The sequence below is a fragment of the Empidonax traillii genome, unplaced genomic scaffold, assembly GCF_003031625.1.
Source record: "Empidonax traillii isolate 1590-97213 ecotype Southwest subspecies unplaced genomic scaffold, ASM303162v1 scaffold505:size591145, whole genome shotgun sequence".
Classification (NCBI taxonomy): domain Eukaryota; kingdom Metazoa; phylum Chordata; class Aves; order Passeriformes; family Tyrannidae; genus Empidonax; species Empidonax traillii.
This window is the reverse complement of record NW_020955698.1, coordinates 141,638-155,265: the sequence shown is the minus strand read 5'-3', so window position 1 is coordinate 155,265 and position 13,628 is coordinate 141,638. Positions and strand designations below refer to the sequence as shown.

Here is a 13,628-nt window from a genome sequence, read left to right as displayed (position 1 = left end):
TTACCTTCCTCGGTGTCCTCAGTGTTCCACTAAGTGCTTGTATGGATTTGGGTTTAAGGATATTACAACAGATCCAGGGGCTATTGAAGCCACTGGCAGAAGCCTCGGCATGGTTTGGTTGGCCTTTCAATGTGAAAACTGATTTTTCCTCTCTCTTCCGAGTACCCCTGGGATCAGCCCTCAGACATGTTCAGAAACAGGAATTTGCTGCGAATCTAGAGGCAAACCTCTTGCTTACATCAGCAAAACCAGACTGTACAGAAAGGCGTATTTGATTGTAATGCGATCCTTCACACTACATGAATTTCATGCAATAAATTCACAGGATTTACAGGGTTATGTCCTTAACAGTAATTCTGGATTTGGGGTATCCCATCAGCTGTGTCTGTCCCGTCCCCATCTTGTATCACTCTCAATTTCACCAAGGCACAATTTATTTCCCACAGTTATCTCATCACACCTAAGTTTTTATATAGATACTACAGCAATAAAATCATAATCTTTGCAGTGGGATGCTTGAACTCCTCAGACAGTGGTATCTCCATGTAACCACACACGATAAACAAATAGCCAACAAACACACTTCTGTAGATTTTACTACCTCTGGAACAGCCTGTATTTCTATAAAAAACAGGGGTTTAGGCTTCATGTGTTGAGTTCTGCATCAAACACACCCCTTTTACAGCCACATCTCTGACAGGAAAAACCACCCCAAAGCCCCGTTTCAAACCCAGATCCCTCACCCACTGCAGACACACGAGCGGGTGTTTCAGACAGTTTCCTTTGTGTCTTCACAAGAGAGCAGTGCCCAGGCCTGCAGGGAAAGGAGCTGCCAGCCAGGGGCATTTTAAACCCTCCCTCTGGGGTGATGTGGGGAGCAGCACCTTGCTGTGGGATGAGACCTGCTGAGGGGAGAGATGCTCCGAGGGGGTACCCACCGTGGCAGGGACCTCCTGAGGGGCTGTTCACAGGAAGGGAGAGACCTGCTGAGGGAATACCCACCATGGGATAGACTTGCTGAGGAGACACCTGAGAGAGGAGACCCACTAAGAGCAGAGTCACACTGAGGAAAGACCTGCTAAAGTGGGAGATCTGCTGAGGGAATAGTTGCCATAGGGGGAGACCCGCTGAGGGGGACACGACCTCTGCACGCCAACGCCCCCCGGAGGAGCCGCCGCGGCGGAGCGGGCTGGTGGCTCGGGGGCAATTTCGGGTGTTTGGTGCTTGTTTGTGGGATCACTGTCCTATAGCGGGGCACGGAGGGGGGCGCGGGTGCCACCCCAGCCCGCGGACCCGCCAGCCCGCTCCCAGAGCCCGGGGCCCCCTCAGCTCCCCCGGGCGGCGCGAGCGGCAGCGCCGCCTGCCGGGCAGGGCGGGGGCGGCCGGGCCGGGCCGGGCCGAGCCGGGCTGGGCTGGGCCCTCCCTGCCCGCGGGCCCTCCCGGCCCGGCCGTGCCCGGGCCGCCCCGGTGCCCCCGCCCCGCCCGGCTCCGGCTGCCTGCAGCGCGGCCGCAGCTGCCGCCGCACAGACGGTGTCGGCGGGCCGGGAGAGCGCGGAAACACCTGTTTCCAACATGGGGAAGGTGGGGAGGGAAGGAGGGAGAGAGGGAAGGAGGGAGGGAGAGAGGGAGGGTGAGCGGCGCTGCCCGGCCCCGCCGCGGGCTCCCTGCCCTGCCGCCGGCCGTAGCCCGGCCGTGCCGCCCGCGGGAGCGCCTTGGCAGAGACAGCGCGTTCCGTTTTCACGCGTTCGGCTGAAAAACGCGTCTCGACCCTCTCTCCTCACGTGTTGTTGTTTTTTTTTCCACACCGTGTCCGTTCGGGGGGCAGTTGTTGGGTTGGGGGGCGCGGCCGGGGCTGAGGCGGCACCGAGGGCCCGAGCGGGGTGCGGGGGCTCTGCTGCGGGGCCGGGGCTGCGGGCGGTGCGGGGTTTGTGCGGGGGCTCCATGATTTCATCGCCGGCTGGCGGGGACCTGCCAAGAGCTGTTATGCCTCACTGCGATGTGTAGCTTTTTCCTGCCTTTTTTTTTTTTTTTTTCATAATAAAAGAGGGTGGGAAGGGGGCCCCCCCCCCTTCTTTTTTTTTTTTTTTTTTTTTTTTTTTTTTTTTTTTTTTAAGAGGGAAAAAAAATAGCCAAATGGATCAGAGGAGAAGCGGGGAGGGGGGGTGGTGGTGAAATAAAGCAATAGCCGAAGGGGATGCCAGTGAGGTGTGGCTTGCATTTAAATATCCAATATGTCAATGTAAGGGGAGTGTGTACGTATATAAAGTGCAGTTCGCATCCGACGGCGGGACACTGGATCGGGCGATGGGAGGCGCGGGCGGCGCGGGGCCGGGCCGGGGCCGCGGCGGGGCCGGGCGGCCGCAGTGCTCGCTCTGAGCGGCCGCTGTGCCCGCGCCCCCGGGGCCGCCGCGCTCCGCGCCCATGGCCGAGGTGGGCGGCTTCCTGGGCGCGCTGGACCCCGACCTGCACGGCTTCCCCCCCGCGCTGGGCGCCGGGCTGCCCCTCGCCGACTCCCCCGGCTTCCTCAACGAGCGCCTGGGGCAGATCGAGGGGCGGCTGCAGCGGGGCTCCCCCACCGACTTCGCTCACCTCAAGGGCATCCTGCGGCGGCGGCAGCTCTACTGCCGCACCGGCTTCCACCTGGAGATCTTCCCCAACGGCACGGTGCAGGGCACCCGGCAGGACCACAGCCGCTTCGGTAAGGGGCCGGGGGGTGCCCGGCCGGGCCGGGAGCAGGTGCCCCGCGCGCACAGCTAATTACCCCGCTAATATAAATCATCCCGGGACGGATATAATTGGCCTCCTAAACAAATGCTCTCACTCCCCAGCAATGCGGGAGTTTTTATTTCCAATTTCCTACTCTCCCGGCGCTCAGCCTTTCTGCAGGTGCACTAAAACGTGCCTTAGAAGGGGAGAAAAAAAGTATTAAAAAAAAATAATTACAAAAAAAAAATTAAAAAGGATGGTGACCAGGTCCTACTGCACTTCTGAAGTTAGCAGTGAGGGAGGAAAAAGAAAGAAAGAATGCCTCGTTGGAATTTCGTGGAAATTCCTACGTTGGAAAAAGAAATTCCTCACTTTTTTGGTTGTTTCTTTTTTCCCCCTCCTCCTTCTTTTTGGCCTCCGCAGATATTTGTGAGCTGCTTTCTTTTACTTGCATGAATTCCATTAGAAGAGCGTCTCCCCAAAGCGGGCAGGGATCAGATGGCTGGATGGGTGTCAGGACCTGGGTTTGGGAAGGTTGCTGGAAAGGAAAGGGGGAAGCTGAAGGGGGAGAAACACTTAGGGGGCCTCGGAAAGAAAGGAGAAGATGGAACAATAGGCAGAGCACAGTGGATTTACCTTGTCGCCGGGGATACAGCTGGAAGACTGCAGCGCCCGTATCAGTGGCACACAAGATCAGGGATCTCTAATGAGACTGTATGTAATCTTCAAAAAATGCATCCCAAGCCACAGGCGAAGGAGTACAGTCAGTTTGAGCACAGCTAAGAGAAATTCCCGCTACTCCAACATCTAGTGCAGGTGTCTGTGTAAGCTATCAACAAGTCCCATGCCAGTGATCTCAGCTATGTTGTCAACAGGTTGCAAGACGTGCTCGCAAGACTTTTTATAATTTTCAAGTGATTTAACTCCTCGGTGAAAGGAATTTTTTTTTTTTTTTTTACCTTTACTTTTTTGCAACCAGTCCTTTCCGATACTCCGGGAACTGCTGCCACTGCTATTGTTGGAGGTGTAAGGCGGGTTTTTGGAACAACTGGGAAAGCTTATCTCGGCACCACGCTTTCCATAAACACCAGGTGTGTGCATAGCATGTCCCTGCCTAAATCAACAAGAAAGTCATAACCCGCGGGTCAGAGTCAGGTACTGATTTGCTCGTGGGGCGAGCGTTCTTTAATTACCTCCTGAAAACACCCATCTTTTAACCTTTCACGCTGCGTTTCCGCCTTAAAAGGACCCAGAGCAAAAACCCCTTGGGTTGGGTTGGGTTTAGTTCAACCTGCCACGTAGTGTTTCTGTTCTGCTATCAATTCCTTTCACTAATCTTTGGACGACTAAACAGCCGGTTTCAAACAGCACCGTTTGGTTTGGGTCCCTTTTTTTTTTTTTTTTTTTTAAATGCAGATTGAGGAAAAACAAGTGTATTTCCAAACTTGGAAAAACATGTTAAACGGGCTAAAACTTTTCCTGAATTTTGTACACCGAAGCTTAAGTCACACAGTGCGTTCAATAAATCGAAACGTTGGCATTCCCTAAGTGTTTTAGCAGTCAGCATCCAGCTCTGTAAACTAGACCAGACTTCAGACATTATAGTTTTCTGCTTCAGGTTTTTCCCAGAGGCAGTGTAAAATAAATAGTTATTTGTTGTAATTGCAAGACAAAGCCCCGAAGGATTAGACTGGAATCCTTGCGTTCAGATAAAGTTGGACTAAGCCTCGCTTCAGCAGAGACTCAAAGCAATAACGTATTGGCACACAGTATTCACCATCTGCGTTCAGTAGCCATGAATATTTAAATTCCAGTGTTCCTGGTATGGTTCATATTAGGATGTCATGTATCAATGCATTCCTAAATTTTGCATGCAGCATTCAGAAAGCAGTTACTTATAACAGAACTGGGCAGCCTGAGCGAGTCTGGAGACTCCAAAACTGTGGTGGGGGCTGCAGAGCTAGACAAGGGGCTTAGGGGAGCAGTTTAAAGCTGCCTTAAATCTTGGGGCATCTGGGGAAATACTTAGAAATCCGGTATAATGGCCCTGTGGATCAAGCCCCGTGGCTGGAAGGTGCTCTCTGGTACCGTGAGTGGATAATTAACGTGCTCCACGGATGGCTGTGACACCACAGCTCAGGCACGTGTCCAGCTGCAGGTGGGATGGAGGGTACAACCAGGCTTGGCATCCCTGTCTCGTAACTTGGAAGGGATTCAGGAATAGACAGGCAGTATCTGCACCCTCCCGTGCACAGCCATCCCAAAAGCTACCAGATGTCCAAGACATCCACATCTTCCAGAGAGGAAAATGAAGAGCCAAAGCCCCAGTGATGCAGAGCAGAGTCCCAAGGTCCACAGCGAGAGTTTTGTGCCACAGCATTCGGGGATGTGACTGTAGGACACGGGGGAGGTGCTGGCATCATGCACCCACACTGCCTGAGCAATCACAAGAACTATTCCCTCTCATCTGTCAAGGACTGGAGCCGTCCTAAATCACACCTGTCTTCTGGAATGCCGTCTTTTATACTTGTAAAAGCGCAGATTCAGGCAAGAACAATGGAGCACAGCATATTTTTCCTAGAGGAAGCTTAAAGCAGAATGTGGTAAAAGCCCTCTGGGATTTTTGAAAGAAAGCTCATTCTACACTAGGGGAGTGCCCGAATTTGCTCTCTGAACTGGCAGCTCTGGCAAAGGCATCCCAAAAAGAATCAAGTGTTTTCAAGGATGCATCTGTTCTCACCGCATCTGCTCAGAACTTTCCTGTACAAAGAAATAAAGGACGGTCAAAATCTGGAGGGGGTCTGGACTGACATCAGCACTCCTGTGATAACCCATCTCAGAATGAAACCGAGAGAAATGCACCAGGGAAATCCTTGCCAGGAGGAACTGCTCTGTTTCTGCCTCGTGTCTCTTTTACAGCAGCGTTCGAGTCAACCCACCAGTGCTACCCTTACTGCAGTGGAGGAGAGAAGGAGGCCCTGAGTTTGCACTGCAGATGAATAAAGGCAGCAAACGAAGCTCTTGCCGGGTACAAACCCGCTCCTGGATCTGTTACACAGACTCCAAGAGACGCTGCTGAAACCTCCAGAGAAAGTTTTGCTGCGGTTTTGACATTCAGACCGTAGTGCACCTGTTGCTGAACAGTTGCTGAGGTTTTTAGCTGGAGCTTTAGGTTTGTAGCCATTAATGCAACATCTGTTTCTGTACCCCAGCTCCCAAATACAGTCATGTAAGAAGAGACAGGTGCAGGGAGCAGGACTGTTCTTTGAGGGGTGGTTTAGTGTAAGGGAAGAGAGTGGGGGTCCAGCCACGGCAAAGCCTGGGAGGTAAATTAATCCAGTTGGAGTCTTAATCAAATCTCTCCAAGTCTTATCTGAAAGGGCTCAAGGAACAAACAGAATTAATCCAAGTGAGAAAAAAAAGAGGCAAGTCCTGGGGGAAAGAAAAAAGAAAGGAAAAGGAGGGGGGGGGAAGCATGTTCTACCACAAAAACACACCACTACAATTGGAAAGAGAATTCTTGAGCTGGCCCCAGTGGCCACTCCCTGTGCTGCTGAAGATCAGATGTACGAAGCTGCAATTTTGTCTACAATTGGAGTGAGTTAAGGACAGGATGGATATCCGCCCACATTTTTTCAGCCTTCACTCTGTCTCCTGACTTTTGTGGGTTTAAGTTACGTTCTTAATGCTGTTTCAACGTACTCGTCTTTGTGCATGTCTCCAAGTGCCACTCAGAGATCAGAAAAGGGGAATATTACAAAGGATGGTGTTAGAGGAGATTGTCCCGGGCACACCTACAAGAAATTTCATTTGCAAAGCCAGGGAGTGTCTATCCAACCAGCACCAGAGGAAGGGGGGGGGGGGGTCTCACCTTCCTGCTCAGAGAGGGAAGATGCTGATGCAGCTCCTGGCTTTGTCCTTGCCAAGTCTTTGGAAACCTGGATTCATCTGCCTCGTACAGAACGTGCTTGTGGGCATATTCAAGAAAAGCTCTTGGTTTCCCTGTCTCAGACCTCCCTCAGCAGCATTTTCCTGCTTCCCAGGAGTGACAGAAGACACAAAAAACCCCCCAGAAACTGGTACTGAGACCTGTGACTATACCTATGGGAATGTCCATCTACTCTTTTCCAGGTATCTGATATTTTTCACTTCACTTGTCTCCAGCCTGGGAAAGACTCCGCTGTTCTTAGGCATCTCTGTACTCCTGTATTATTTTTTACACTCTCCCTGGTTGTTGTCCATCATCCTTCACCCCCTCCTTTCCCAACAGTGGCTGTGGTCGTTTCTGTCCTGTGGATGGGAAAAGAGCACTCAGCAGTTCAGTAACTCCCTCACGTGTCAGAACCAGCGGGGAGTGGAGGCAGGAGACCACCCCTCATCCTGCCCCTCTTCCCTCCATGTCTGGGATTCTTTTCAGCTAAGAAACTGCAGTAAGTACCTAGGACCAAGCAGAGCAGAGCAGAACCAGTTTGCCTTCCTGGCTTAGGAAAGCTGCCTTCACTGCCTGCTCCAGGTGCCTCTGCAGGCAGGATATGCTCCCAGACTGGGCATCTTTCAGCCTGTGGAATGTCTGCTCTGGTCCATACAGCGTGTTTTGTGTTATTTGCTTCCCTGTTTGTCTCCAGGACTTGCTGTCCCCAAGCCCACATTTCATCTCCCTCAGGGAGAGCTGGATTCAATCAATGCTCAGCGCCCCAGAGTGGGCAGAGCAAAAGGAGGACAGGCAGGCTGGTGGAAGGTGGGCAGGTTGATGGAAGGTGGGCAGGCTGGTGGAAGGTTAGGCTGGCTGGTGGAAGGTTAGGCAGGCTGGTGGAAGGTTAGGCAGGCTGATTCTTGCAGCCAGCTTTGCCGCCGGCGTGTGAGCTCTGAGTCTGCACCGAGCGAAGGGGGTCAGAGGTGTCCGCCGTGTCTAGCCTGTCCTATATTTGGGCAGTGATGCAGAGTGGTCTGAGAGTCACCATGTCCAGGCCTGGCCACGTGCCTGGGCTGAGGGGACAGCTCAAGCTGCTGGACCAGGTGGCCACTCGTCACGCGGCGCTGTCGGAGCGGGGAGCTCCTGCTCGGGGGTAACCTGATCACCCCGGCAATGGCTCGAGGGTAACCTGATCACCCCGGCAATGGCTCAGGACTGGGTGTTTTGGGAGCTATACTGGGACACCTGGAGCCACCCTAAAGGTTAGAGCAGCATCTCCTGTCAATGGAGACATCCAGCCGTTACATGAGATGGGGAAAACCCTCTTCCTTCTGCCTCCCAGCTAATTAAGTCAGCCCTGGACACGAGCAAGGGCTGCCCATGACCTCTAGCTAGGGAGAGTGTGATATCCAGAACAACACAGCCCCACTGCTGCCTTCGGGAGGTTTTCCTGGGAAGTTTGAAGGTCTCCACCACTTGTGATGTTGGGTAGGAGCTGGGGTTTTTTTTTAAGTGCTTTACAGAGGATTCTCCCATTACAAGTCCTTCCCCACAGAAACAGCTGCTGTCCCCCTTCCCAGCAGACCCTGTTAATTACTTTGCCAGAGGAAATGAGGCTGCCCCTCATTATTGCAGTGTCTGACACCATCACCACAGGCTGAAGCCCGTGGGTGAAACAGTTGCTCTCGCAGGGCTGGGGATGTCTGTGTGCTTTGAAGCTGGATTTTATCCCTGTGGCTTGTCTATACATTTGGGGATGTCAAGTACCCCACTGGAGTACCAGGATGAAGATGGTCTTCACAGACATCTCTTCTAGTGTTTTTTACTTATTTTTACTGAGCTCATCACTTCAGAACATGTGGGACTATCATCTCAAACCAGAAGCCAAAATCACTCTCCTTTTGGTAAAGAATAAAAACCAACACGGTAACACACTTCTGAAATTTCTGGAGGCCAGGCACGAGTTTCTACATCTGTCTGCTTGGTGCTAGTTAGCAAAAAAAAATCCAAACCCCAAACAACAAAACCCTGCAAAGCTTTTCTCATTAGCAAAGGTAATCCCTGTTGGGCAACTCAAATTCACGATGCTGGGGGGAAGCCCGGACTGGAAACTGGAACACTGCACGCAGATGGGACAACGGATTCAAGAACAGTGTTTATATTTATGATGAAAACGGGGTCTGTAGGCAGCTTTGCAAAGGTTGGGGCGGGCGGGTTTGTGTTTGTCGCTGGAGCCTGATGGTTTTTTTCCTCTGTGTGATTTGCAGTTCTCCTCTGTTTCAGGGATTTTGGAGTTCATCAGCCTGGCGGTGGGGCTGGTGAGCATCCGTGGCGTGGACTCCGGACTCTACCTCGGCATGAACGAGAGAGGGGAGCTCTATGGGTCGGTAAGTTCGGCGTGTGCTGATCCCAGCCCCGAAACACCCCCAGCACTGCCCTCCCCTCCCCTGCTGCCCCTGCTGGTGCAGCGTAAATGATCGACGTGGGCCGGGAGCTCCCCGGGGGTTTGGCTGTCAGGAACGGCGTGGCAATGGCCAGGTAAAGACAGGGGGCATTCAGCACAGAACCAGGAGGTGCTGGTGTGTTCTCGCAGCCCAGCACCATCAGCTGTGTGCTCTGCTTGGCCAGGGTCTGCACCTATCTGCAGATTTCACCTTTGTGTTATGATTCTAACCAAGAGAAGCTGAAATTTGGGGCTGAGCCTTATTGTAACACACTCTGCAACTCCTTTTAGGAGTTTAGGGCTGCTGTTCATAATTTCCTAGAAGTGCCCTTTTCAGTCTAAAATTTTCCCTGTTCTGATCAAAAAACCCAAGTGTAAACTCCTTAAGCGTTATGACTTGCAGTCAAAATGCCAGGTCGTAACAGCTGAGCAGAGGTTCTTCCTGCAGGTTACTTTAACTCAATTCCCAATTACTTAGCTCAATTCAATATAAGACAGTTATTTCTAGTTAGCTGGAACAATCACTTCTATTTTGAAAACTTTCTATGATTCTCTGATAGTCAAACACCAGCATGCACCGATAACTATTCTTCTCCCACCTCCTTTCTCTAATTATGTCCACCCTGAACAGACACTAAATGCAGAGACAGTGGCTAAATCACAAGTTATTTATTAAATTGCAACTGACAGATAAAAAAGAAAATCACCAGGATTCCATAAAACACAAAGAATCCTGAAGCACACTTCGGAAAGCAGGGCTGAATCAGCACCTTTCCTGTCAAATCCCAAGGCTGCTCAGCAGCTCCTGGAGTCACAGTTTTCACTTGTGCCAGCTGGAAAAGGAGGACATGAGATTCCCTTCTCTTCCTCCAAACCCTGCAGCTCTGCTTGTGAACTGAGCTTCACGATGGGTTAATTAAATTCTAGAGCCTGTGTTCATGTTACAACACAGGAGCAAAAAATAGGATAACATTTTACAGCACTGAATCTGGAAACAGAATTGACCTGAAGACCTAATCTTGGGAACTGTCCCTGCCCATGGCAGGGGGTTGGAATGAGATGATCTTTAAGGTCCCTTCCAATCCAAAGCAGTCTGGGATCTTGTGCACCAGGCAGTGCCCTGAGTGGACACTGCAGGGACACAGTCAAACTGCTGCTCCAAAGTGTGCCCGAGTCACGAGCCAGGTCCCCAAATAACCCTGGACTTTTAAAATCTGGGCCACGTGGGTTGTACAATGATGGCTTTCGGGACTCCAAAGCCACCACGGCATTCCTAATTAAAGGTCCATAAAACAGCCCCACAACAGCATTAGCATTACAATGGTATTTTGGGACATCCCGGTGCAGCGGTATTTTTAAATTTTCAGCGAGTTTACTGTTTCCCTCTGTGCCAGTTTTGCCTGATCCGTGTGTTGATCCAGCCCCGCAGCGACACGTGGAGTCCCCTCGGGACACGCAGCCCGGCCCTGTGAACCTCCTGCCAGCGCTTCTGCAGAGCTTCCCAAGGCTTTCAGAAATGCCACCAATATTTAGGGCAGCAGGAGGCACCTTGCATTGCTGCCTGTGTGGTGTCAGGTTCGGCGGGGACATCCCAGGGCTTGGAAAGGCGTAAATCACACCTGGCAGAGTCACCCCAGACTCGCCAAACATTTTCCACAAACACTGTACTCCAAACTGCCCAGCGAAGCGGGGGTGAACAGGGGCAAAGCAGCAGCACAAGAGTTCAGCCAGTCATCAGCTTCCAACATATTCTGAGTAAATGGCATCCAAGGGGAGGGAAAAAACCAGCCTGTGTTTATTGACGCGCCTGGGAAGAGAAGCCCACGGTTCCCGGGTCTCAAATGGCCAGGGCTGTGGCCCTGGGGCCTTTGGAGGGCTCACAGCTTACCTCAGGGTCTTTTTGATTAGCAGCAAAACATTGAAAACAGGTTCTGAGCACAGGTGAACTCCTGGATCGTGTTACAAAACATCCACTGCAGGCAGTAACATTTACTGAGCACTCCGTGTGTAGGACACATTCCCTGCCTGGATTGTTGACAGTGTAGTACAGTGAGTGTGATGTCAGAGCACCCTGCACTGGCAGGCTGCCTTCCATCCCAAAGGGCTCCCACATCCCCCTGTCGGATGGGATGGGATGGGATGGGATGGGATGGGATGGGATGGGATGGGATGGGATGCCTGGTCCCTCTGTGATCTCTGGCAAAGCTACCCCTGTGTCCCTGTGGGGACACAGCCCCACTCCCCGCTGGGCACGTCCCAGTAACTGGCACGTGGAGGTGGAGGGAGAGGGAAGGAGCACTGGGCATGAAGTAGAAAGCCATTGTCAAAGGGTCACTGCTGACAGCCCAGGCTGGAGGGGCTGGAGGGAAAGGCTGGTTGTGGCCGTGGTGACATCAGTGCCATCCATCCCCCCATCCCGGTGTGGGATGCACCAGCCACGGGCTGGCACATGCTCATCACATCACCTCTCACCGCCCTGGGTCTGCCCTGGGGTCTGACACCCTCGAGGCACTGCTGCCCATCCCTCTGGGCCTTCCTATGGCCTCCCATCAGAGCTCCAGGTGAAACCCTCGGGAATGTTTCCATTCCCAGTGCAGCGTGCAGGCCTGTGCCCTCAACTTCCAGAGCAGTGCCTGCTCCTCTTTTCCTGGTCAGCCCCTTCAGATGTGCTGCTCCCTGCTGCTCTGCCACCCGAGAGAGGGTGTTTGGGACGTGTGGTGCCTTGGAGGGGGCTGCTATGAGGGGAAGGTGTCTCTGCCTGGCAGTGCCTGCCTGTTGGATTTATTTATGGACACCTTTACAAAACACACACCCTCCTTCTGCTCCTCCTTCCGTCTCCTTTGTCCTCCAACTCCAGCAGTCTTTGGGTCCCGGCTGGTGCTCATTTCCAGCTCTCAGCCAGGGGGAACATCCCCAGGAGAGGGCAGCTGGGAAAATTACGGGAAACTAAAACAAGGAAGTGGGAAATCCTTTCCTCTTTTAAGGTTTTGACAGCAGTGTGTCTCTGTTCCCCCCTCCCCCCCGCAGAAGAAGCTCACCAGGGAGTGCGTTTTCCGCGAGCAGTTCGAGGAGAACTGGTACAACACGTACGCGTCGACGCTCTACAAACACCCCGACTCGGAGCGCCAGTTCTACGTGGCCCTCAACAAGGACGGCTCCCCCCGCGAGGGCTACAGGACTAAGAGGCACCAGAAATTCACCCACTTTTTGCCCCGGCCTGTGGACCCTTCCAAAATCCCTGCCATGTACAGAGACCTCTTCCACTACAGGTGATGGTTCCTGCGGGCAGCGTGTACGTACTGGGGCTCCCCAGCTTTTTCCCAGAGCGCTCTGTCGATAGTCATTCCATCATTCCTGTACGTGTAGGTGGCCTAGGGAAGCGCTTGTTGAATTCAGACACCGCTGTTGCTCCTCGTCTGCAGCGAGTATCAAACCTGGGTTATTTATGGGGCGGGGGCAGGGGAAGGGAGGGAACCCCACATTTAATCTTCCACTCTCCTTCCACTTTCTTTACCCGGTTGCTACACCAAGAGGCTGAAAATTCAATGTTGTGGTTGCTTAAAGGAACGAGCAGGTGAGCAAACCCGATCACCATCACCAAAAAAAACAACCTCAAACCAACCTAAAAATGAAGAGAAGGAAAGAAAACAAAAGATCACAGAACTGCTGCAGATACTGCTGCTGAGCTGGGGGGGGGTTCCCTGCTGAGGACAAGCCTTTTGAGTGGTGCCCTGCCTGAGCAGCCTGGGGAGTTTGCTACGTGGGTGATGCTCCGTGGACTGGTCCTGATGCGTGGGGTTCTTCCTGCTGTTGGGGTGGGAATGGGGCAAGGAACATTATTCAGATGTAAGCATGGATACTGTGCATAAGGACAAAACTATTTATAAAATGTATATGATATTTATTTTATATATTTATTTATTTCAAAATAATTTTATTTTTAATGAGAGATGCTATGACCGGATTTTCATCAGGAAGAATAAGGTCCTACTGAAACAGGGAAAAAAAAAAAAAAAAAGAAAAAAAAAGAGTTTTAAGAGCTTATTGGCAATAAAATTGTCTTTATATTGTAGATTTCTTGCTAGCCCTTTTTTTTTTGGCTCTCTTCAACAATTAACCCAGTATTTCCCCTTCAATATGGACATTGAGACCACCTCTAGAAGGGCTTTGGATGGTAAAGACCAATTATCCGAGCCCCAAAGTGCTGCAGAGGGATGACATCAAATTCCAGGAGCCTGGGAAGCGCCGGTGCAGCTCTAGGCAGGAGCTGTGGACAGCTAAAACCTCGGGGCGTGGAGCAGCAGCCACTGTGGATTTACTGTCCTGTTCAAAAAGCAGGAGAGAAACATCTGGAGCATCTACTGGATTTGGGATGGACCTGCCATTCCTGCAGTCAAAAGCCTGCCATGAGGCTTACCCGAATCACCGTGGAAAATCGGTGAAGGAAGGCCAGAAAGCCACAAGAGCGATTTTACCCCGCCTCGTTTTTAAGCGATTACCGTGGGTGATGAGGATCATCCCCGCAGGCAGCGCTCGGACACGCGTGGCCGCGTGGCACCGTCCTCT

The 13,628-nt window shown here is 52.1% G+C and overlaps 1 protein-coding gene across 1 annotated transcript; it reads left to right on the top strand.

The window, feature by feature from the left end:
• Positions 1-2,421: 2,421 nt before the first annotated feature.
• FGF16 (fibroblast growth factor 16) lies at positions 2,422-13,144 on the top strand. The gene is made up of 3 exons (XM_027896636.1): positions 2,422-2,698; positions 8,903-9,006; positions 12,090-13,144. The coding sequence occupies exons 1-3, from the start codon at positions 2,422-2,424 to the stop codon at positions 12,333-12,335; spliced, it is 627 nt and encodes a 208-aa protein (XP_027752437.1). The 3' UTR covers positions 12,336-13,144.
• The last annotated feature ends 484 nt before the right edge of the window (positions 13,145-13,628 follow it).